We start from the raw sequence: 27,045 nt of genomic DNA, 5'->3' as shown, positions 1-27,045 counted from the left end.
ATCTTATGTGTGCTATATACTTTCTGTGCAATGACACTTATTATTTTCTCATTGCCTCTTTTAAGAATGATTAAAAAAATAGAATACAAAAAAAAGATTTCTCTTTTTTTTAAAGCCAATTTGATCAAATACATACATGGTGTAAGCAACCCGGCAGTCATGACAGCTGCTGCAGCGAAAAGGAAACAAAATTAGAAGATATTTTAAATTTTGTTCCACACATTCTGCTGGCTGTTTCACTATTGAAACAATGGAAGATGTTATCTAACGTTGGACAAATTAGAGCATTTGGAAGTGCTTTCATCAACCGATTCCAGATGGGGAACCATTTCCCATAGTCCCTGCTAGAAGTGACAAAAGTACCTAACACATGTATAGGCAGAAAAGAAAGTGGCATTGCACTCATCCAAATTTGAGTATGGAAGCCAAACAAGAAAAACCATCATATATATATATATATATATATATATATATATATATATATATATATATATATATATATATAGCTGGTCTCCTGTGAGCAGTACTGCAAGGAATTTATATGTGAGCCTTCATATAAGTTGTAAGATGAGGAGAGCGGCTGAAATTCGGTTGCATTGAGAGAGAGAGAGAGTCTTAAAAAAAAAAAAAAAAAAACTCTCCTACAGTCATGGTTGAGATTCCGTGAGTGTAGGAGAAACTCTTAGAACTGCAAGCGGATTTCATGTGAAAGCCTTTCGTTGGAAGATCCTGCGCAAGGATTATGAGTGGGGCCCACTATGATGTTTGTGATAAATCCAACCCGTCCATCCGTTTTTCGAAATCATTTTAGGGCATGCGACCAAAGATGAGGAGGATCCAAAACTTAAATGGGCCACATGCCTCATTTTTGGTATAATGTCCTAAAATGATATCTAAAAATGAATGGACATGTTGAATTTCACACAAACATCAAAACGGCCCCACAAAGAATCCTTGAGCGCAATATTCATTGAAAATGCTCTAGCAGGAAGTCTGGAATTGGGAAACGGATTGGCTACTCCCCGGCCACATGCTATGTGGGCCCCACCATGATGTATGTGTTTCATCTATGCCATCCATCTGTTTTTCCAGATCATTTTACGGTATGAGACCAAAACTGGGGTATATCCCAATCTCAAGTGGACAACATTACAGGAAACAGTGTTGAATGGACATCGAGCATTAAAAAAATTTTGTTGGCCATAAAAGTTTTGGATCAAGCTGATTTTTGTTTTTCCCTTCATATGGGTCCGTATGACCTAATCAACAGATTGGATGTCAAATAAACAGTACAGCGGGGCCTAGGCTGATATTAACGGTGGATATCAAATCAGTATTGGTTTCCTATGGTGTGGTCCATCTGAGATTTATATTCCTCTCATTTTTTAAATCAAGCCCTAAAATGATCTTTAAAAATGGATGAACGGAATGGATGAAACACATACATCATGGTGGCCCTGATCCTTGCACATTCCCCCATCCCAACTGTTTATCTTGCTGTGGCCCACTTAATTTACGGTTCAGTCTGATTTTTGGTCCTCAGGCCTACAATTGAAAGAAGCGTATAATTGTCTGAGTGGATTTCCCATACACACTATGGTGTGCCACATGAAAAACTAAGGGTAGGCACACCTCTCCCAGCTGTTTCCCTTGATGTGGCCCACCAGAGTCAAAGATCTTCCTGGCTTCTGGGCCTTGAGCCTAGGATGCAGTAACGCACATGATTGTTAGAGAGGATTCACATAAACTCCCGGTTGGGCCAACTTGAGCCAGAACCATTTTTGCTCGCAGCCGCCAGTCCACCAGGTGGATAACTCCCAAAATATTAGGTAAGTGACATCCAATGCTTCCAATAGGTTGGCCCCATTACGAGGATCACCTACTGCAAAAATCAGCTCCATGTACAGATCAGGTGGACCACACCGTAGAAAATAATGTCTAGCCATTGATAAACGCCAAAATACAAGTGTGGTCCACTAGACGAGCGGATACAGCTTATTTTTGCACAAGGTGATTTTCATCATGGGGCCAACCTATCAGACAAAGTAGGATGTTGGTAAGTTATCCACTGGGCAAAAATCCTCAGTAATTAACATTTTACCAGATAATGCCTCCACGATTAAAAATTCCAGGAAGATGCTTCTTGAGTAAATTACAAAAATGGCCTCATCAATTTTTTTTTTCTCTAAAAATTAGTAAAAGTCAAAAGACTTGCAGGGCCCACATGGTATGTTGATTACATCCAATTCATGGCACGTTATCACCATAGATGATCCCTGATGGGGCCCACCAAATGAACACTTTCCAGTCACTGATGTGCTTATTTTTCAAACCTGCGATCGATCCATCAGGATGCTTGATACTCAAAATAACTGGAGAAAGGGGAAGAATAACGTTTCTTGTGCACTAGATGCAAAAGACCTGATCTCTTTACAAATCCGAGCTATTTCAGGGCATCTCAAATGCACACATAGCTGATCTAGATATTCTTGTTAATTGGGAGAATATACACTTTCTGGATATGATTCAGGGCCCACTTGGATGACAACTCTCATTTCTGGAAATGGCTGACAAGCTCCCGTTCCAACAACCCATATTCACAGGGATAATGGAGTGGAGATGCGCTTGGCAATTTTGACAGTTCACGTTAGTGCCACCAAAGGCAAGCGGGAGTGATCCAAACCATCCATTAGATGGGTCTTACTGTGACCATACCATATGCATAAATTAAGCTCCTCCCGTCTTCATGTGTGGGACACATTCCTTCGAATCCAAACTTAGCCGCCTTTCTGCTAAAATTGTAAACCATACAAACATTGACTGATATGACTGTGGTTGTGCTTGGTAACCATCTGTGTAAAGGTAAGTTGTGATTTTTTGGCGTCATCCAAATAGGTCCTTAAGGGAGAATCTGTACTCAAGAGGGAGCAAATATTATTGAGTTTCAGTTGGTCTTTTGAAACAGCAATCTAGTCAGTGTTCCAAATATTGGTGATATTGTCGATAATATCGCCAATAGTATCACTATCCCAAGTTAGCGACACCGAAACTACTAGAAGTATATATAAAAAATTCAAATATCACTAATATTTTCAATAATATCAGCGATACTTGTCGATATTTATCAATATTAACGATAAGAATCTCTTATAAAAGTTCCCTATGATACTATCGATAATATCCCCGATACGTAAGGAGAAATCCATAAATATGCATAGGTTGACAGCAAATTAGGAAAAAAAAATAATCCATAAACCACAAAAATCTATACTTTTAGTTTTTTTTTTTTTTAAATAATTTCACTCCTTAGGTGATTTTGATCACTCTTCGTTTTCATTGCATAAAAGGATGGATTTAAGGAGAAGTGTCAACTCGAAACAAAGACAGGCAAAAGCTCAAAGGTGACAAAATCCATAGAAACGTTTTTTTTAATGTTTAGCATGGATTGCAATGGAAATATATGTCCATGCATGACACTCATGCATTGATATGGATTTGTGGGGAAAAAATTAACATATAAGTAAATATTGGGGGAAATTAGTAAAATATTTATGTTTCTTTTTTAATATTTAAAATGTGTTCTTTATTGTTAATTATGTGAAAATTTTATATAATAATGTGTGTAGGGATTATTGGCTACAAATTTTGTATGTTCATTTTATACTCTTTTTTTTTTTTTTGTAACACATGGCTAGACCCCTATAAAATGAAAACTTATTATATATAGTTGTTGTTTACAATATTTTAATTCTTACATGTAAACATACCTGTTTTAACATCTCCTGGAAGTTTTACTGAAAAAAACCACCTTTTTCCCAACATTTCCCTCAGACAAGGATATTTTTCCGAGCATCAGCGATGACGATACATGTTTCCGTATCCCTAGTCATTGATACATGTAACCATATCAATACTCTAGAACACTGTCTAATAAAGGTTCAGTTCGCAGTTGTGCAGGATTCTGCAGATGAAGCCCATGGTTCAAAATATCCAAAATGTTTATCTGATGGGACCAACGATTGAATGAGGATGCCCAGGAAATTTCCCTGCTTGGAAGATGCAGTATGGGAGATTGCCAGGTCATCCTCGTCCATGTTGGGGCACGTCAAAATCAGCAGCTTGGATTGTCAAACCATGGACCCCACATGTAGAGAATGCAGTGTCAGCAAACTATACCAGGACCCTATAATTCCTTCAGCTGAAGGCCCAACAACAGAAGCAGATTGGGTGGTGGTGTTAGGCAATGTGGGGCCCACTGTGATGAGTGTTTTATCCATGCCATCCATCCGTTTTACCAGCACATTTTAGGGCATGACCCCAAAAAATGAAGCGGATCACAAGGTAAAGTGGACCACACCGCAGGAAACAGTGGTGATTGAACAACCACCATTAAAAACTTCTTGGGGGCCACAAGTTTTGGATCAAGCTGATATTTGTCTTCCCTTCATCCAGGTCTGTGCGACCTTACCAACAGGTTGGATGGCAAATAAACATTACGGTGGGCCCTAGGAAGGATTTAACGGTGGGTGTTTCTTGCGGTGTGGTCCACTTGAACTTCGGTTCTGCTACATTTTTAGGCTCATGCCCCTAAAATGAGCTGGAAAATTGGATGGACAGCCTGGATATAAAACACATACATCACAGTCGGCCTCGCAGCACCCTACACCACTTATCTGGGTGGTGTTGTGGTCACCACCCAATCCGCTTCCCCCAACAAAACCTGGTTAGAACTCCAGGTGTAAGCACACTCAGCATCAGCATAGGACTCGGCAACAACTTGAGAGGATATGAATCTCAAATGATTCACCGGACACAACATAGTTCTACACATGGAAGTACAGAAAATACTTGCAAGATCATGACACATTCTGATGCCTTGCAAATGGGTCCACCTCGGTGACTTTCAAGCCAAGTGATCATGGTTAAAAGGCTTAGTGACTTGGACTTACTCATTCAGTCATGAGTCAAGTCGGGACTTGGCTGAGTCAGGGTCACTCAGGGTGACGAACCGGATTGAGTCCTACTGAGTCTGAGTCAACTCAGGCGGGTTGCCTCAGGTTCATTGAAGTCTTAAAACCGTGGTAGTGATGGGATGGGTCCATGGCGAAATCTTGGGGTTAGAAAGCATGTTATGAGCAAAACTCGTTTGTTAGCAATTTCACAAGCAAAAAAAAAAGGCAAGGAATTATGAGACGCTGCCTGAGGATAAGCACGTATACTTGGGGTTCTCAGTTTGTACACCTAACCATTAGTCGGCCCCATGCGGCCTATGGTGGATAACCCCTGCCTCGAAAATCTCCTAGATTGGGGATCCAAAAGCCACCAATCTTGGACCATTTTGCCTGCATACTGTTGCTGTATTTGTCCTTACCTATCTATTTGCAGGTCACAAACTGAAAGGTCAGGATCATCCACTTTTGTGTGGTCCGTCTATGGCAGGGTGCAAAGTCACTGGTTCATTTCTGCAAACTAAAATCCCAAGGTGTACTCTGCGGACCCCAGTAGAGGAGGGGGGAAGCCTGTGGGATGTGAGAGGAATTATAGGATCCTTTACTGGAGGTTCTGCACTGTATATTATGGTTTTCAGGTCTGAAAAAGTGAGGTCCATAGCTCTGTGATCCTGATCATTGGACTGATGGACCCACCATGGCTTGCTAGGATATTCTTAAACTTCACTAATAGATGATTGGAAAGAGGAATAGACCAACAATTGCATTCAACAAACAAACACACACACACACACACACACAAAAAGAGGCCCCCAAATTAGTTGAATAAAATCTTCCAATTTAAAGGAGTTACAGGGCATAGATCATCCACTCTGATGCAATAGACAAATGGTACGGATTACTGAACCATGGGCCCCAACTTTCAGAGCTAAATACCTGAGACTACTGCACAGAGCTTCAGGTCAAGGATCCTATAATTCCTTGTTCTATGATGACCAAATGACGTACCATTTTAATCACACAAAGATGCATGTAAGGAGCAGTAATTTGGTGTGCAAGGTAGAGAATACCTCTCATATTTGAAGCAACCGATTTTGGACTGCTCCGCCAATACCCATCTGGATAGCCCAAACCCTGCAGTCAGGAACTCCCACCAACAGAAATCGAATATACCAAGATAATAAGGTCAGAAACATGGTAGAGTTGAAGGTATGTATGTAGGTTTTTAATATTTGAATCCCAATTCACTTACATATCGACATTACTTCAGGAGCAGTTTCCTCGAAACACTAGAAGAATAGTTGCAAAACCAACTGGACTGTAAGAAAAGGAGAGAGCTAAGGGAATTTCAAGTCCTCTTGATCTTTGAGAACGTTCCTATTTCTGAGAAATAGGTACTTTGAGTACCACTGCCTAGCTGATTCACGTGAGCCTGTGGATTTGTGAGCTCAATTCCCTGCAATACAATCATAGCCACATTGTTATTGACATAAAAATAGAAAGACAATCACAAGAGAGAACGATCAAATCAACAAGATGTGCAAAATTCGAAAATACACAGCATGAGCTAATTGCTCCACGTAACAAAGCCAAAATCCAAGTCATAGCAATGTCAGCTTTCACCACCATGTGCTTGGCTGGCCTATCTGCAAATTCCAATTCCCTCAGATCTACCGGCTTTCTCCCGACAAAGAGATTTTTATCAACAGATGCTATTCCCTCTCGTCTGTGCAAACTGTTTGGGATATTAGATGCATCATAAATCTGAATGATGGAGAAGCAAAGGAATTTACTGAGCTTCAGGACTGCATTTCTAAGACTATGCCCCTCACTTCTCAGCGCGACAGACTCGGGTGGTTTTTGGACAAATCAGGTTCCTTCTCCGTTAAGTCCCTGTATACACTCATATATCCTGCGGCGCATCTTCCTCATGACGTTAATCCCTTCATATGGAAATACCCGGTTCCTCCTAAATTCATTTGCTTCAGATGGCTCATGGGTCGCAATAGAATCCTTACGGTAGACAACCTGGCTAAGAGAGGCATGCAGATCGTTAATATTTGTTTGTGTTGTATGCGGGAGGCTGAATCTATGAACCATCTGCTGGTTCATTGCTCTTTCTTTTCTCCAATTTGGACCAACTTTTGTCAGAGTTTTTCGGTATCTTGGTGTGCTCCTGAGTCTGCCGCCAAGCTCCTCTCCTCTTGGAATGGCCTCAAGCTTGGGAAGATCAAATCCGTCATTTGGCGCATGGCCATCCTTGCCATTTGGTGGGTTGTTTGGGAAGAAAGGAACGACAGATGTTTCAATGATAAGTCTTCCACCGTTAAGTCTGTGGGTTCTAGGGCAGAAAAGATGGTGATTGAGTGGGCTATTAATGTTAAGGACCTGATAAATTATGATTTTAGTTTTTTAGATAGCTAGGGGTCTTCTGCTATCTCAGCAGATTTGCTCCCCTTCTCTTTTGCTGTTCTTTCTTTTCTTTTTCCTTTGTATTCCCTTTCGTTTCTGATTAATGTAGTTTTCAGTTTGTTGCTTTATTAAATAATTTTATTTTTAAAAAAAAAAAAGGATTAGATCATCACGTTGGATGGTTGAATTGACCTTTGTGAGACACGAAAGTCCTATCTTTCGTAAGATCCACTTTTCATATTTGAATCTTTAGTACTACGTAATTGTGATGGATGGTCATGATCATTGATGAGTTTTCTTTCAGATATTTTCTTGTTTATGATGAATAATCATGCTGAAAATTAATTGTTTATTTTGTGTTTTATCTTAAATTCTAATTCCGCACATCTAAGATAGATCATATTGTCCAACGTCAGGTTGAGCACTTGGGAAATTGGGGACACGAGCTAAAGGAGGTCAATCTACTATAGAGTTTGGTGGCTCATCTTATTCTACACGGGGTCTATTTCTTCTCTAGAGGTATGCTTAGATTTATCCTCTGCTGTTTGATTATTTTCTTTTTATTTTTGTCTACCATCCCACATGTTGAGCTCTTCATGGAAAGGCTAGTGAATTCTTTCTAGACTACAACACAAATCATGTTGTGGTGCCAATAACAACTGTAGACATACAAAATGGTGACTTTAAAGCATGTATGCTAAAAACTGGGCATTTCATTGTCTTCTACACAAGGAATCTTCTTCTCTAAAGGTATGCCTAGATACATCCTCCATTGTTTATTATTTTCTTTTGATTTTTGTTTATGATCACACATTGAGTCTTCCTGGAAAGGCCATTGAATTCATTCTAGCCTACAAGACACATCATGCAATGGTGCCAATAACAACTGTCGACACTCGACATACAAAACCAATGTTGGTATAAAGCATATTTGCTGAAAACTTGGTCTCGTATCACTACTTGCGTGCGTCTACTCAAACAGAGGCCATGGTGAGCTGATTTGCCCACCAAAAACAGAACTCAAGAAAAACTATGCCTAGTTAATTTGTTGGATTTATCCTGGATCGTAGAAACCTTGACAAAGTGTCAATTGCGAATTTTGAATTTTACAGCAAATGAATCAAAGCAAGAATTCCTACTAACTTCCTGAAGTGCTCGAGTAGGATGTTACTGTTCATTGCTTTAGTTACTTTCATTCAATGGAGGTTGCATCAATAAAATATTGCATATTCTCATCTTCTTCATTTTTATGCAGGTGTCAGTATGCATATCCTAATATCCAGATAACAAAAAATCCCAATTAGTGTCCAAATAGATATGACCCGAATGCAAAGCCACATACAACATAATTCCAAGAAGCAATTTTCCATAGCCAAAGTACCAAGGGAAAATAGAATATAGCAACATGGCAGTGGCTATACAGATGCACACCTGCACGGGTGTAAATGCCAGACTTGAAGTCAATCCTGAGGTGGCACCACTGCTTCCATAGTTCTTTTCCTTGAACCTGAAATATTGAGATTTTACTGGAAAGTCAGGTAACTTGAGAAAGATGGAAATTGAAGTGAAGAACACGAAGGTTACAAGAAAACGCAAACGACAATAACGGCACTAGTGCCCAACTCTGACTAGAAATATCAAATTAATAATCATCATGTCTCCAAGAATAAGTGATGAGATTGCAGCATCTTCAAGGATAATATGGGAGAAGCATAGAAACTGCCTACTTTTTAGCAACTTTTGCAGCAAGTTTGCCCTGGCCAACTGATACACGCAACTTCCCATTTCCAGCTTGACCAAGCATGCCGTACCCTTCGCCCAGTCCATCCCCTGAGACAACAAATGTGTAAAAGACAAATAGATATAAACATGCATAACTCAATGCAAAAAAAAATTATATTGAAGTTTCAACTTGAGCAACTAAAATCAGATGAAAACTTCCTCTAGAAGTGCAGTAGATAGATTCTACCACCCATCGAACATGTTCAAAATGTAATCCATTGTCAACAATATAGATCCTATTCCAGCAAGTTCGCACAAAAATATCTGTTGAAGCTGATACTGCAAGAGTGTTGCTAGAAACTTACACAAAAATATCAATTATACATAAACCCCACAAAACAGCATCAGATATTTTGGAAAAATGGTATCCAGCAGGACTCTCCCAGAGTTAGAGACAAAAGCCCTCGAGCCCTTTCATCTTCTGCAAGGGATCCAGCAGCCCCTAGGGCAGTCGATTGCTTATCCTGGGTGCCCTCCCCCTCGAGAATTTTCTCAACCAAGTCCCCCTGCGCGCGCCAGTGGATATCTTGCAGCGTCATGGATTGATCCTCCCAAATGGTGTCCTTCTCCATCTCAATGATGCAGAGTCCATCCCCCACCTATTCCTCCACTGCCCTTTTGTGGTTGAAGTCTAGTCTGCCATCTATTTGAGATTCAATGTCTTCTTTGGTTTCAAATCTAAAGGACTGGTCTATCAGTCTAAACCTCATAGACAGATATATCATTCCAATCTTGGGCTAATTTGGTTGTGTTTTGGTTTCTCTGCTTTGCAGAAGCCTTTGTTTCGAGTTGTATAGTTGTTTCCTAGGTTTCTATTTGTTTTCTTTTGTTTCCTCTATTTTGCTTTTCTGTCTGAGCCTCGCATTTAAGCATGCATTTAAGCAACTAAAACTTACTTCAATATTTCAAAAAAGAACATCTTCAATTGATTGCATTCACCAGCAACCAGAGAACCACATTTACAAGTTGGTTTGGAACTTAATTTCAAATTAGTGCATGAATACTTGCCTAAGGAGCTCTCTTCTAGTACACCAAACTGCATCCTATTGGCCAGCTTCCTCATATCTGTTATTGCATACCTGAAAAAGTAGGGTGAATAAATACAGGAAAGCCCAAGAATTGAAACCTGCATGAGTAGAAGGCCATTAAAGAGAAACTGTAATACCTTTCCTTCATCTTCCGCAACCGACGACCTCCTCTCTTCTTTTTAGGTTCAGAATCAGGAACTGGAAGAGGTTTTGGAAGCTTTGCGGGAGGTGGCTCTTGCCATTTCTCAATCTTTTTCCGGATCTCCTCTCGTAAGTCTCTCCCAGTCTTCCCTGTTGGATCTCCTCTTGTTGAATCTACTCGTGCTGCAAGTGTTGATTTTGCAGCTAATAACCGGCATGCTCGCATCCTCAAAGAAGGAGGCGTGCTCTGGAAGATCTCAGTTTGCTCAACATAGCCCACTCGAAACTGAGAGGTTGCTGTAGAGAACCCAGCCAGGTTCTTTTTCTTTGCACCAAGAAGCTGAACATTACACGCCGGCATCTTAGCCAGTGCAGAAAGACCGCCAGCTGTCCCCATTAGCTTTGCTGCGACTGCACTCCCAACAATAGCAGAAAGGTTTGGTGCAATATATCCCATTCTACTCTCTACAAAGTCAAGAACCTTCTTCTTCGCTAAATCAAGTGCAAGAGCTCGGTCACATGCATCAATTGTCTTTTTAAGGTTCTCTTCTGGCAGTGGCTTTCCACTGGTAGTTGAGGCTGTGACGGAAACAACCATAATAATAGCTGAGGGTAAAAGGCCTTCCAGATCAACCAGAGTTAGATCCATTTCATTTCCAATTTTCTTCACAACTCGGGCATAATCAATTGGGTGGTGTACGAGGGATTCAAGCTCAGGAAACTTCAAGCGATAATTGTCACGAATAAAATTGTGGATAATAATAATTTCGTTCTCAATGTCAACTGACAAAGCATTGCAATCAACTATAAGCTGATATTCAGGATCATCCTCCAAAACCATTCCATGGCTTGAGATATCTGATCCCTTTTGAAGTGCATCTTCGACTTTCTGCAATTCAAAGCCAAAACGAATAGTGTAGCATGTGTAAAGTAACGTATGACAAATAAAGTTTCTAAATAGACTTGCATATGTAGAACTCGTGATGCAGGACATGAAAATTAAATATGATATGCGAGATTTCAGGCTTAAGATCACGTTAGCTCAGAAACAATTACACAAATTCCATATCCCACATGAAAGTCCAAACATTCAATTAAGGAGAATCTATGCGGGTCCAGGCCTACACATGATAGGGCTGGATCAATAAAAATTTTGAACCAAACAATACTCAAAGATAAGAAATAATCATCCACACATGCATGGTAATTAGTCCCTAATCCAAGGGATTCAGAAATTCCAATTCGGGGAACCCTAGGGTAAGAACAGGGGCATAAAATTGGAGATTTGAGTAATTTAGGGTTAGGTTTAGGGATTTTGGGTGAAAGCGGAGTGAAAGAGAGGAGAGAGATGAACCAGAGAAGTACCGGACGCGTGAACAACAACAATGGCCCAGACGCACGTGCGTGTGATCCAGGCCGCACGTGTGTGGGTCCCACTATTCAGAAAAATGCCACTTTGGCCCTAGTCGACCAGGGATGGACTCCAAAACCCTCAAATCTCAGCTCGATCCGATGTACGGTTTGTGCGTGGTGCTCCGCCGAAGTTTCAGCCCTCCTGTAGGGCCAGATTCTGAAATTCTGATGTAGGGAGGAGAATTGCTGCAATAGATGATTGATTTAAAGTGTGGATGATGGGGTAAGGTGAGAAGAATGGATGGTAGAAGATGGGTAGTAGAGATAGCGATGGATGGGGGCGAATCGGGATAGATGTGGCTTCGCACCACGGTAGTTAACCCTTCGATGAAAGGAGGGCTTCGCACCCAATTAGGCTTCACAACTCAGAGAGTACGGAGATGTGAAATTTTTATTAATCTTCAATGAATGAAAAAGGCTACAAGGGGTGCCTATTTATAAGAAAACCCTATACCTCAAAACTCGCGCCATGTGCGCAACCTATTACTTAGCGATGAAGTAAACCAAAATAAAAACTAATTAAATAAATCTAAAGCGTCCATGATGTTCTAAATAACATTAATAAGCAAAATGTAAAATATAAAATCAATCTGACTAGTGGGCCATAATCATGAAATCCCATGATGGGCTTTTCTTGACTAACGGGCCCACTCTTTTGAATTAAAACTCCGTCTTCTAGCTAGGAAGCCCTCCCTAGATATCGTAATCGATCCAGATCGACGGTGGGGCCCTCCTCCTTCTGGCGTACGAGCGTAGGGGGTGGTGTGCGTGCACGTGTGGACGGCGTGCGCGAGATGTCCCCATCAACTTGTTTGAGACTTTATAAATAAAATAATAAAATAATAAAAATTTAACTTATGAAGACACAAGCTTGAAAGAAACTAAAGAATCAAAAGGAAAGAAAACACTGATTACTCAAATAAAGACAAACCTTGTAAAAAAGGAAACAAGACATCAATTTACTGATACTAAGTGCATTTGACCACACATGCCAACATGGCACAGGTGTGCTACATCCTTACAGAGCAACAGGTGGGCCCTGCGCACCTGATGATTGAACCGGTTTGATTTTGGGCCAGTTCATCTGCCCGCTGTGGCACACATTGACACCTGGGTTGGATGGGGCACATGTGGCTTTCTTTTAGGGGGGCGTGTAGGGAACGGCATGAAGAATTAGCAAACCTAAGATATTTTAATACATTAGAGGGAGAAAAAAGTAATAATAAATTTATATATATATATATATAACTGAAGTGTTTATACATAAGGCAAAGGGAAAAAACCTACAAGCAAATAGAGGATATTTTCAAGTGAAAACGTTGCAAGTTAAATCAGACCAAGGTTAGCTCATTTACCTGCATGATGTCAATATAACGTTGTGTTTTCTGCAGTTTTGAAACACTATCCAGATCATCATAATTGAGAGTTTCAATGTCAGCCATGTCGCCGTCAGCATCTTCCTCCACATCTCCTGCATCCTCACCATCATCATCCTGAGAGAACAATTTCTTATGAGAAACATGCAGCAACCAAGAACAATAAAGACATAATTTACTGCAGGAAAACATGAGAGGAAGACAAAAGCAGTGGACTCATAACCCTGAGTAAAAACTCAACTACACTAACGATTCCAAGGAAAGACTGAGTGCTTCCTTGGCATGAAAACATGTAAATGTTGCAAGAAGAGAAGGAAATAAATACTCACAAGAAGAGTGGCTTCATTATCAGATAAATCATCAAGGTCCGCCAAGAAAGAATCAGCAAGGGTAGCCTGGAAAGAATTGAATATCGATGACAATCAATAATACTAAGCATGTACAGATCAGTCTGCATGTAATCAATATTTACAGTAACGAAAGTCGAAACAATAGCGAAGCTCTTCTATAATGAATGAATCACTGATAAGTATCAAACAACAGCCAGAACTTTAAGATCTAACTCTTTTTTTTTTTTAAGGAACTTTAAGAAGAATTCTAAATCAAAAGGCATCAATGAATTGTCATAGATTTTCAAATATGTCCATTATAAGCACTAGAAACCAACATCAAATCTATATTCAAAGCATTCTCAGTTAAAAAACTTCCTGAGCTACCTGATGATCTGCAGTGCTTCAATTAAAGTTCAGGACAAATGAAACTACGCAATAAGCAGCAAGACCAATTTTCTGGACAACCCTTCCAGAGATTCAAAGGTGTCATGATTTTTTTTTAAAATTTTTGCTGATTTTCAGATGAATAGTGACTATGAGGAAAATCCCTCCTCCCTCCCCCCACAACCTCTCTCTCTCTTTTATATATATATATATATATATATATATAGTGTCTAAAATTTAATGTCGATGATTCCAAGATATGTAGGATGACTACAAGTACAAAATCATGCCTTAGATTTTATAATTTTTTTATTTTATAGTTTTATCTAAATACTGACTATGAATAAGCACGTGAAAAAATTGTTGTTTTTTTTTTTAAATTTCATCTTGACAATATTTATACATATGATAACTGTATGTATCTGTTTGTATTTTGAGCAGTTGAGAAGCTTGATTCATTTTCGTTTAGAGGCTTTAGAGTTAGATAACCTAGACTTTACTACTTTAGAGTTTAGACTTTAGTTTACACTTTACAGATTAGTTTGACTTAGACTTCTAGGGAGTAGTGAGAAAATGGCCAGCCAATCAGGATCTGCAAAATATGCTTTGTCAAATTGACCACCCGTAATAATTCTGGTCATGAAAAGCAAGCCTCGTGAAGGCCAAAGTTGATGCCCACAGGCTAATCACTCCACGTACGGGATCAAGGTGGACCACACCCCATCACATGAATGAAAAGGGAGCCGTTACCCATTTTTGGGATTTTCTAGTGTAATGATAGAGTAATGCAATACAGTAGGGGGATGCAGACTGCAGCATATAACCTTAAAAAAATAAATTTTTTAAATTACGAATATGCTCCTATAGGAAAATTAAGGGCCTGTTTGGTTGGGATGTATTTGATGGGAATTGTAGTGTATTTTACAGTTTTTTAGCATTAATTGCATACCAGAGGAATTTGGGATGAAAGGGCTGCCGTATGACATTGACAGCAGCTACTTTTAGGTATGGAAAACGAGATGGACTCTGTGGGTCCCACCATGATTATATTTTTTTATCCACACCATCCATTCATTTGGCCAGATCATTGCAGGGTATGCCTCCAAAAATGAGACAGATCCAAAACTCAAGTGGATCAAACTATATTACTAATGAATGGATGGCGTGGATATAACACATATATCAAGGTGGGGCCCACCAAGTTTTGGCTTCAAATTATCATGAAAATTGATCGGGCGCAACTCATCTTCACTTTCAAACACATGTGGTGTGGTTTGATGTATGCATTTAATGCTGATTTAAGAGAAATTACATGAAAATACATGTAATTACATAGAACCAAACAGGCCCTAAGGAAATATACAACGTATTTGATCTTTTGTTCAATTGGGGTGAGACCAATGCCAAAATGGTTGAAAAGTTGTAGTTGGTCTGCTCCATCTATATCTTGCATTAATCCCAAGTATTTTAGGGCCCCCGATTCACGAAGCAAGCCAAAGTTCGCCCTTTTGGATTTGTTTCTTGCTTCTAGCAACATTCGGACTAAAACAACAAAATCTCTCCTCCTCTCGGATTGTAAACCCCAAGACATATACAATTGTCATTTGACTAGATTTACTTTGCAAGCAATTTTCTTAATAGATTTGGTCAATCATCTCTATCTTGAACAAGTTCTCTTTGTTACCAACAAATTTAGAAAACATTCTCTTTCCTGTTAATACCATAAGACAAATAATGTCTCTTTAACAAAATCAAAAGGTTCAGACATGGTTCTTTAGCAGAACAAATGTCATAAATAAAAACTTACTAATAGCCAATCACAATAGTGTAGAGGAAATATTCTAGAGTGAACTTCATTGTCCCCTAAAAACAAACATAATATTGGCAAGATGCAATAATAAAAAAAGATTAGTAAAATGTTTATGGAACGAAAACATAAATAAGATTGATAGCATAAGAGAGGCATGAGAATGAGAGGAATATATATATATATATATAACCCATGTTTTATCTCTAGGAAAAAGAAAAGTGGACTCACCATTCCCAATCTTCCAGGACTCTTTAACAGAATACTTCAAGTGCTGAAGATTGGCTGATCCAATGAGGGTACTGCACAAATACACAGAAGAAAAGAGTAAAGGTTCTAAGCTAGTTTCCATATTGACTCAATATAGTCAACATCTCAATTCTATACAATTTCCAAGCAAATTAACCAAAAAACTCTCATGCTTATGTACTCTCAAAATCTCAATTGTATACAAATCCTGTTAGGACACTGTCACGCACACCACACTATACATTATAGAGTTTCTGTTTTTTCATAATAATAGCTGGCACTAGGAGAAATACTTCTATGTGGTGCTAAAGATTCATTAACTTTTTTTGTAGCTCTAAATGTGTCATCTGGATATACCGAGAGAGATGTACAGTGTAATAAAGCAAGTAGGAAATATTTACTCATGGGTGGTGGGGCAAGCTCTTCCATTCTGGTTCACGGTTTCTCTTACTTCATGACTTACCAGGGCAGAGAATCAAAAACCCTATGGAAATTACACAAATTTCTTACAATGAACTAACCATGGATGTGAATATTGGTATTGTATCGGCCAATATGGCCATATCATATCTGTATCGGCACGAGACGATACGCAAAACGAGGTCGTATCGGTCCGATATGAAAAAATTGACCCGTATCGGTCCGAATTAGCCCGTATCCGCCAATATGCCTATAAAAGGCCAATTTTGATTTTTTTTTTTTCAAAATTCTACACGTCTTCTCTTCTTTTTTTAAAAACCAAGGAAGAAGCTTAAAAACTTATATTAGGCTAGATCTAGACCTATTTTGGGATCAAAACAAATTATTTGGATGGGATTTGACAAATCAAAGCGAAGTGGACCATTGTAGGAAAAATAAAAAAGAACGGTAAACCTTCACTTTATGTTTTATATTTTCATCTTCTTTTTGTTGTATTTCAATGTAATGAGCCATTGTTCACCAAATCATGCTCAATTTATGTTTAATTAGAACCCATTCAGTTGACCTTCAACAAGTCAAATCGACAGACATCATTCTCATCAAAGAATGGTCTGATACACCATTGAATACATGGTCACAATTTAAATAAAATAAAATAAATGATAGATTCTTGGATATTAAATCTAATATTTTTTCATATTATTTTGCTTTAAAAAATTCTGACTGATACGGGCCAATACAGCCCCGCTACTGATACGCAACACCATTTTTCCGCCTGGCCGATACGCCGACGGATACCGACATCCAAAATCATGAACCTAACCACTTGCTCTAAAATCTTTAATTGATGCAGGACAATTAACCACTTGCTCTAAAAGCTCGAACTGATAGAGCTTGGCTAATCAATCCCTTTATGTTATAGCCCAGGCCCTATCTCACGGGTTAGGACTTAGAACCTCAGCCGAACCCCCCTCGTGGGCCCCACTTCACATGAGTTCCGCTTCACACGAACCACCCGCCTCACACGGGCCACCCACCCCAAGTGTGCCCCTGCATCCCACAGGCCACCCCACTCGAGCCTGGTGTGAAAATGCCACAGCATTAATCACCCTCAATGAAGAGTCTCGAACATAAAACCTCCCGCTCTGATACCACTTTGATGCAGGACAATTAACTGCATACTCTAAAAGCTCGAACTGATAAAGCGTGTCAAATCAATCCCTTTATCTCATAGCCTAGGCCCCACATCCCATGGGTTAGGACCTCGGTCGACATCTCTTCGGACTCTCTCTCTCTCTCTCTCTCTCTCTCTCTTCCACTTCGAGGTGTTGGATGGTCTCGATTGAACCACCTCCTGCATTTGATCATTAACCTTCACATCATGATATCCCAAACTCTCGATCCCAACCAAACCATGGTCACGGATCAGGTCCTCAAGCTCTCCCATTCTCTTAATTCCGATCAATGTACGGCTTGGGAGCTGATCTGGTTGATTTGTTTGTCTCTCCTAACTTGGGCCCAAACCAAAACCATATTTACCTAGATATCAGTTTGATTTTCTGATACTCGGAACCTTCGCTACATAGTCTTCGAATGTCTCTGAGAAGATCTCTCATTTTGAAAGAGTTGTGAGAGACGACTTCACTAAGGGTGTCATAACCAGATACGTGATAAGATCTGTTCTCTCAACAGATCTCTAATAGTTGTGTCGGGCATGTAACCTCATTAATTAGCTTGATTAATATAGCTACATAGCATTTTCTATTTCGTTCTCCTAACGGTGAACATAAAGGTTTATGCCTCTGCATTAATAATATAATGTATAACACCCAAGAAAGAACACTAGTGCCAACACGTAACAACATTTCGTTAGTCCATGTGCGGGCACCAAAAGAGTGTGCAAACACTTGCACTTAAAAACCTATTCGGGCAAACGATGTTTTGGGTTAACCTTATTAACAGGTTCCATGGTGAACAGACATCTTTGCGAGTCTTTGGAATGTTTCAATGGTAGAGGCCATCATCCCATTGCTTTTTGTGGTGTGGTCCACCTGAGCTTTGGAACTGCCTAATTTTTGGGCGCACACCCTAAAATGATCTTACAAAATGAGTGGACGGCATGCATAAACCACATACATGACGGTGGGCCCACGGAGTTTGGCCATGTATACAAAGTACCGAGGTCGGCGATGTGTTCTACCACACCATGCAATCCAAGTCCGAAATGGAGAGAGAGAGGGGGAGGATGCGAGAGAGGAAAAATAAGAGAACGAGAGAGAGAGAGAGAGAGAGAGAGAGAGAGAGAGAGAGAGACGTACCAGAGAAAAGAGGAGAAGGAGAAGGACAAGAAGAAGAGAAGGAAAATAGGTATGTTTTCTTTTGTTATCTTTTTCCATTTTTTTGAGTTTTTTTGGTCTCCCATCACCGGTATCGTCGACACATCACCATATATCGACGATACATCTCCATGCATCGATAGTGGCGATAGATGGCTATGTATCAGCCGATACATGGCAGTATATCGCGATAATATTGCCGATGTCTTAGAACTCATGAACTTACACTGGGGTTTCGTATTGGACAAGTGTGATATCAACAATATCGCTATCGCGTACATAGAAAGATTCGATGGCCCAGGATTTATCATAGGATTTTGTCCTTGATAGAATGGAATGGCAGAACAGGAGTCGTGTAAGAAAAGAGGAGAAGGGGAAGGCGATGAAGAAGAGGAGGAAAACAGGTATGTTTTCTTTTGTTATCTTTTTCCATTTTTTTGAGTTTTTTTGGTCTCCCATCACCGGTATCATCGACACATCACCATATATCGACGATACATCTCCATGCATTGATATTGGCGATAGATGGCTAGGTATCGGGCGATAGATGGCTATGTATCAGCTGATACATGGCAGACAGTATATCGCGATAATATCGCCGATGTCTTAAAACTCATGAACTTACACTGGGGTTTCATATCGGACAGGTGTGATATCGACAATGCTTGTTTCTACCACATTTTTCTTTAATGAAAAAGATGAAGGACAACTTGATCATTTTACCCTCCCTCTATTCAAAGAATTGTATTACAAATTCACATCCACTGGTATGACAACTATAATCATCATAAAATAACCATATTGAGCAATGGGACTCTTAGATTAGTCGGGGATTTTTCTATAAAAATCACTTGGGAGCTTGTCAGTTGATCATGGACCACTGTTCCAACCATTCATTTGCATCCCAATCATCAGATGGCTACACAATCCAATCCTTTTGACTTTCATGGTATGGCCTACTTATGTGATGGCCCACTACATTAATAGATCTAATAACCATGAGTGTTTGCCATGTGTACAATGAGAGAGGTGCCCGTAACCGGTGTTTCTCTTTTCTTAATACAACAAGGTATTGTTTTTTCATTCAAATGGCTCTCACTTTACCCAAGTAAACATGCTAAGTTGCCGCCGTACTTAATTGAAAAAGTGGAATTATGATCCCAGACCCGATGTTGTGAACCCCAAACCCCCGAACCGTTAAACCCCGAACCCTAAAAAACCCTTTCAAAATTATAATTATAAAAAATTATAAAATAATAATAATAATAATAGTAATAATAAAACCTAAACCCTAGATAAACCCTAAACCCTAGGTTTGCTCCCTATAGGTGAGGGCTCGATTCCCCTCCTTGGCTTTACCCGATACACGTGGTTGTGGGTGATTGCATGTATCCGCAGGGATTATTCTAAGTCTCACTTCAAAAAAGAGGTGGGGACACCCTATCTTCAAAAAAAAAAAAAACCCTAACCTTTAAAACCTTTAAAACCCCTAAACCCCTAACCTTTAAAACCTTTAAAACCCCTAAACGCCTAAAAACCCTAAAACCCTTAACCCCTAAACGGAAACCCTAAACCCTTAACCGTAAAACCTAAAACCCTAAACCCCTAAACCCTAAACCCTTTACCATAAATGTATTAAAAATGAAGGATTGTTTTAAAAACTTGCAGGAGTAGAATGAAAGTAATTAACCTAGTATATTCTACACCAAACCCCAACCCCTATATCAATCACCCATGACAACTAACATTCATCATTCAACCAATTCATAACAAAATGTATTAAAAGTGAAGTAACGATTTCAAAAAATTGCATCAATATAATGAAAGTAATTGACCTAGTATTATCTACTACATACTAGTAACATACAACCAATATTGGGGCACCACACCATAAGTTACAAAAAAATCATGTCCCCCTAACCAAGGTATCCTCCATTGAGGACATATAATATACTTATACATAAATATATATTAGAAGTTTTTTTTCCATTCGGCATCCAACTAACTATTATCATCATTTAATTCAACCTAAAACGAGAGAAATCATTGATTCACACAATTGGTCATTGCACTTGGTTGAAAAGCCAGTGGCACGAAGCTACCATGTGTCGGATTATGACTGAACGCCTCCAAGTCAAAATCCAAGCTAAACATGCGGCCCTGCTGGGAACCATCATACACCGTAATGTCTTACGGCAAAGCAAGTTCGGAGGAGTGACAAGTTGGCCTTCTACGAAAGAATGGAAATGAAATAATAAATATATAAAGTAAGCAAGATCAATTCAAGGTTTTGAGAACTTACCGTTCATTAAGCTTTCTAAGTTTAACAAAGACGAAGGGGAATTGGACATGGAAGCTTTCTAGGTTCACCAAAGTAAGCAAAAACTATCACCAATCAGCTAATCCCTGTAGATATTCAAAAAATTCGGATTCGAAAGTGAATTCAATTGAAAGAAAGCAAAGCTTATAGTGACAGTTGAAACAATAAAAACGGAGACGTACTCCTCATAGATAAGCTAAATTCAATTGAAAGAAAGCAATGCTTACAATTAGAGCTGTACACGAGCAGAGTGAGCTCAGTTACTTGCTCGACTCGACTCGGAATTACTCAATTCGACTCGACTCGGCATGAGTTTGAGCCGAGCACGAGTTTGATACTCGTTTTGATTACGAGTGGAGTACGAGTTGGGCAATACTCGACTCAATACTCGACTCGTACTCGAGGGTATTATTATTATTTTTATATAATTTGTTAATATATGTCAGAAATTTATATCATATATTACTAATATATGTCAGAAATTGTTAATATAGCTAATATATGTTAATATAGAAATTGTAAATATGTTAATATAGCTAATATATGTCAGAAATTGTTAATATGTTAATATAGCTAATATATGTTAAAATTGTTAATATATGTTAATATAGCTAATATATGTTAAAATTATTAATATATGTTAATGTAGCTAATATATGTTGATATATATAAATTGTTAATGCGTTAATATAGAAATTGGGCTCAAATTCGGACTCGAACTCAAACTCGACTCGAAAACTCGGACTTGACTCGGCTCAATTTCTACTCGTACTCGGCTCATACTCTGACGAGTAGAGCACGAGCAGGGAATCCATGATCGATGCCCGAGCAGAGCCAAGTACGAGTAGGACTTGGGCGGTGCGAGCCGAGCATGAGCTGGGCAATACTCGGCTTGGCTCGACTCGTGTACAGCTCTACTTACAATTTTGCATTGGCAAAACAGAAAAGAAACTCCTAAAGAACAAACATAACAAGGAACAATGTCAGAGGAAACAAATCCATTAAACAAACACAACAGGAAAGGATGATATGATCACCTACAGGATACAGAATTGCAGCTTATTACCCACTTTTTATATGATTAAAAATAAAAAAAATAAAAAAAAAGGTGTTCAACTTTCAGGTATGGGGCAATCAATGTGGTTGGTTGGATATTGTAATGGATCCAACTGAGATTATCAGATTTGACTCCTGGCAAATTTCGATGAAGGTACCATGTGTGGTACTAGTTCCAAATCTGATGATTTGGTCATCCCATTAGGTCTTGCCGGAAGCATCAATTAGTATTCAGAATAGGGTCCAGATATAGAATAAGGTCAGAGATGGAGTTGAAATCAAGTATTAGGGTCCATATCCAGAATAGGGTAAGATCCAGATTCAGGTCCATAACATACAGAAAGGAAACTCCTAAGGAACAAACATAACAAGGAACAATGTCCAAAGAGGAAACAAAATCATTAAACAAACATAACAGGAAAGGGATACAGAATTGCAGCTTTTTACCCACTTTTTATCAAAACAGTTCAAATTTCAAGTATGGGGCAATCAATGTGGTTGGTTGGATATTGTATTGGATCCAATTGAGATGATCAGATTTGATTCCTGGAGAATTTGGAATACCATGCGTGGTACTAGTTCCAAATCTGATGATTTAGCCATCCATTAGGTCTTGTCAAGGTCCAGATCCCGAATAAGGTCTAGGATGGTGATGGAATCAGGTATTCATGTTCAAGCCCGCATCCAGATTCAGGTCCATAACATACACATCTTTTGTACGTTATATATAAAAAGTATAATTATATAATGATAAAACTTAAAGATCATATATTTAGGTAACCAAGCCAGCCCCATTTCTAATAAGATCCGAGTCACTCGACCAAAAACCAACCTGATTATTAGTCAGGCCCAAAATCTGGACCTGAGTATGATTAAACCAGATCAGATATCTATAGACCCATGTACACATTTGATAGCCTACTCATCAGTCTCTTGTGTTGGCATTCTGTGAGATACGCATTCTGTGAGATACATGAGGACAACATTCTAGGCTTCTTGCAGTCAGTGTGACAAATATTGCCGAGATTTTGAAAATACGTGGTAATATCACAAGAAATACATTTGATGATACTATCACAAGATCTTCAAAATCTCAGCAGATATTAAAATCTTAAAAATTTATCGTGATAATATCTTGACATTAATTCAAAAAAATAAAAGTTTAAAAAATAGGAATTTGATATGTAATAAATATTTATATCAAATTTATTTAATAGTTTAAAATAAATATTTTTAGATATTTTTCTTTGGAGAGTTTCTTTTTCAAAGATATTTTTGGGGAGATTTTCCCAATAATATCACAAGAAAACCCTCAAATTTTGAAAAATCTCCTGAGATTTGTCATTATGCTTGAAGTTGGCATGCATGGCAAGATACAATCACATGAACTAGATATAACATATAAAACAAGTATGCAACAAAAACAAAACCATTATAGAAATAGAACAAAGTGCTGCAGAAAACAAATTAAGAACAACCGGGAATAACAGATGCTCAATATAACATTCCCTGCAACAAAAAATTTACAAATACATGGAGAAAGCAAAAGAATGAGATGGAAAAACACAAGCATGAGCAAATTAAGAGGCCGGCAAATCTGGTTTTGTATAATGTAAGAGATGAAGAGATTTCAGCACTGGCTAATATGCTATTCTTTTAGAGAACATCCATGTTCCGAGGTTGAAGATTGGAGATTTTGTAAAGGTCATCTCGCAGAAAGAAACCACTGAGAGTTCTCTGGCCCAAATGTGTTTACCTCTCTTATAAAACAAATTAAGAACAACCGGGAATAACAAATGCTCAATATAACATTCCCTGCAACAAAAAATTTACAAATACATGGAGAAAGCAAAAGAATGAGATGGAAAAACACAAGCATGAGCAAATTAAGAGGCCGGCAAATCTGGTTTTGTATAATTTAAGAGATGAAGAGATTTCAGCACTGGCTAAGATGCTATTCTTTTAGAGAACATCCATGTTCCGAGGTTGAAGATTGGAGATTTTGTAAAGGTCATCTCGCAGAAAGAAACCACTGAGAGTTCTCTGGCCCAAATGTGTTTACCTCTCTTATTATGCCAAAGAGGCGGTCAACAGATCAGGTTAATGGTTAGCCACAAACCTTGTCTAGTCATTAAGGCTAATTTTGTAATACAGTTAAATAGGTTTAGGTAGGGCAGAAGTTCAAGGGTGATTACGAACCTTATTGAGGAGACAATTGATCTATATTAATGTGCATTTCTCACACACTCATTAAGCCACAAACCCTGAACCCTAAAACCCTAAACCTAAAAACCTAGAACCTCCCGTACAGAGCAAATTGGGCCCCCACCATGATGTATGCATTTTATCCACACTGGCCATTAATGTTGCAAGCTAATTCCAAGGTATAAGCCAAAAATTGAGGCAGATCCAACGATCAAGTGGACCACACCACAGGAAGCAATGGGACAATGATGCCCACCATTGAAAACTTCATAGGGCCCACCGTGGATGTTTATTTGCCATCCAACCTGTTCCTAAAGTCACATAAAATTGGATGAAGGGAAACATAAAATCAAGTTGATCCAAAACTTGTGGTCCACAAGAAGTTTTCAGCGGTAGGCATTCATCCTCATTGTTTCTTGTGGTGTGGTCCACTTGAGCTTTAATTAATGTGGCATGCACGTCAGTACACACACATATACAGCCCTGTCTATCACACCAGTACACAATAATGTGGCATGCATGTGCAAATATCCAAGCAATCATTCAGTCCAACCACACTATGTAGACTACCTAGGCTAAAATCTAGCAAGTCTACTTAGCTTGGAAAAAACATATTTTATTCATCCATTAGCTCCAAGCAAAATATAACATTCCACATGCTAGTGTCTCTATATATGATTATATTCAATGCAATCCTTCATGTTGACCCCTTTATGAATGTAAATGAGGAAGAGTCATGGAAACAAAGAGGCATGAGTTGCCTCGCCAATCCACATATCTTCCCAAATCCACACTCAACGCGACTCATAAAACAATCCTGCTCCTCAAAAAGTTACACCTTGCTTAACAACAAACAGATTGGAAAAACATATTATATCTGTCCATCAGATTCCTGAAATTCATATTCAATGCAACCCTTCACCTTGACTCCTTCATGGATGTAAATGGCCTAGAGACATGGAAATAGAGAGGAAAGAGTTGCCTTGCCAATCCAAGAACTTCCCAAATCCACACATAATCCAACCTTACCTTGAAAAGGATCCGGTGGAATATAAAAATTGCCCATCAATTAGGTCTGACTGTCAAGACTGGAACCTAACAAGAACCTATGCTGGTTGGCTCAGCCCAGGTACGGGTACTAGGAACCGACCCAAACCCAATCCATTAGCCCTATCAACAAAGTTATCTCAGAGGATTGTTAGGCGCGCGCATGGATGAGGCATGCCATCTATTAAGGCATTGCATGTGTAGAGCAATGGAATATAGAAGCTGTCAAGGTCAGACTGTCAAGATATTCTTACCAAAAGATCAGGCTGATGGGCTCACCAGGTGGGTCCAATTCAATCCTTTGTTCAAGTAGTCAACTGACCTGCGAACCCAAAACAAGACTACCCTTAAAAGTTCAGTCTCGTCGAATATTGACAAGAGATAATTATTATGTGGGTTTTTTGCATTTTAGCTTTCATTGTTTTTCATTGGGCTATGTTTCTTTTGATTTCCCTTTTCTTTGCTTTTTTAATCTCCTTTAATCCATTTGGTTCATTATCATCATCATCATCTACGCCTTATATTTGGGTTCAGCTACATGAATCTTGTTCTATTCAGGGTCAGCTACAAGAATCCTATTCCTCCATTCCATTCTATCAAGAAACATATCCTTAGTTAAACCCTCATCAATATATTCTTACTACTTGCCCCGTGTCATTTTGGGCCTTCCCCTTATCCTTTTATAACCTTCAATTTGAATCAACATTGCCATACACAGACCCACACAGACCCATAGTTGCACCTGCATGACTGAGCTCACATATGTCCTGATCCACTACAACACGATATGTGGCACCCACTGTGATGTTTGCATGACAATCGATCAGTCTGTGTCAGACCCCACATGTTCTCATTGGAGCCCAAAAATCCAGCCAATCCAGAACTAAGGTGGGCCAAAAAAGGTCAAATCATTCCTAGAAACTCTAAAATAATGTGGTGTGGCACATCTGAATTTTAGTCATCCTGGTTTTTGGGCACCAAGGAGAACATGAGGAGTCGCATGTTATGGATGATTTGCATCTTGGGAGAGGCAACGCTTAGAGTAGGCAGGGATGATGGCGTTCCATGAATGTCGTGCGTGTTGAATGCTGCCACAGCAATCATACATTCAATGCTGATAAACTACTAGGAAAAAATTAAAAAATAAACGGAGTCTTCCCAAAACCCTATGATTACACCAACACCAAACCCTAGAAAAACTAAAATTCCTACCAAAAGAAATTAAATCACTCGAAAAACACTATATTTCGAACCAAAACCCTACACAAATACGAATTTCCACAAATAACTCCAATTTAACCAAAATCAAACCCTGTCACATATTTTCTAGAAATCAGAGCCGAATCGCATACCTTCCGATGCGAAATCTGAGAAACAAAAACCTCCGAAACGAGCAGCCGATAGAAACGGAATCTCGCCCGAAATGGAGATCAGATTTTAGGGTTTCCTGAATCCGAAAATGAGAGCAAGAGAGGGGGAAATGGAATTCGAAAGAGGGTTTTAGAAATCCCTCTTCGAAAATGACATTTTCATTCAAATCCGCACAATGCGTGTTTTACCTCATTTAAATAACATCATATGTTATCATCCGTACATTTAACGGACCACCTAGTCAAGCAGAGCTTAGATTGGGGAATCGTTCTAAAATGTTATAATCATATAAAAAAAACATGGGATCAAATATGTTATTTTGTTAAGCCCATCGAGACGAATATTTGAGATAATTATTAAGCTAAACCAATCATCAAGTGGGCTATAAAAGTGGGCCCACGAATTCAAAAAATCTAT

At 39.0% G+C, this 27,045-nt stretch overlaps 1 protein-coding gene across 7 annotated transcripts; it reads right to left on the bottom strand.

Annotated features, from left to right (window-relative positions):
• Positions 1–228: 228 nt before the first annotated feature.
• On the bottom strand, positions 229–26,811 carry LOC131237804 (U4/U6 small nuclear ribonucleoprotein Prp31 homolog). Of its 7 annotated transcripts, none has more exons than XR_009167426.1 (12): positions 26,610–26,811; positions 20,932–21,035; positions 15,856–15,926; positions 13,431–13,496; positions 13,081–13,218; positions 10,309–11,201; positions 10,152–10,222; positions 9,089–9,191; positions 8,793–8,868; positions 6,202–6,405; positions 6,020–6,083; positions 229–341 (listed from the first exon to the last, which is right to left on the bottom strand). XR_009167426.1 is itself a non-coding variant. In XM_058235802.1 (10 exons), the coding sequence occupies exons 3-10, from the start codon at positions 15,856–15,858 to the stop codon at positions 6,298–6,300; spliced, it is 1,458 nt and encodes a 485-aa protein (XP_058091785.1). In that variant the 5' UTR covers positions 15,859–15,926; positions 20,932–21,035; positions 26,610–26,811; the 3' UTR covers positions 6,085–6,297. The 7 variants fall into 7 exon arrangements, 2 of the variants coding, with proteins under 2 accessions (XP_058091785.1, XP_058091786.1); XR_009167422.1 differs by lacking the exon at positions 229–341 and adding an exon at positions 2,383–2,911; XR_009167425.1 differs by lacking the exon at positions 229–341 and adding an exon at positions 2,383–2,792.
• Positions 26,812–27,045: the final 234 nt, after the last annotated feature.

Source organism: Magnolia sinica, chromosome 2, assembly GCF_029962835.1.
Source record: "Magnolia sinica isolate HGM2019 chromosome 2, MsV1, whole genome shotgun sequence".
NCBI classification, from domain to species: Eukaryota; Viridiplantae; Streptophyta; class Magnoliopsida; order Magnoliales; family Magnoliaceae; genus Magnolia; species Magnolia sinica.
Note: the sequence above shows the minus strand (reverse complement) of the source record. Positions and strands in the feature narration are given on the sequence as shown.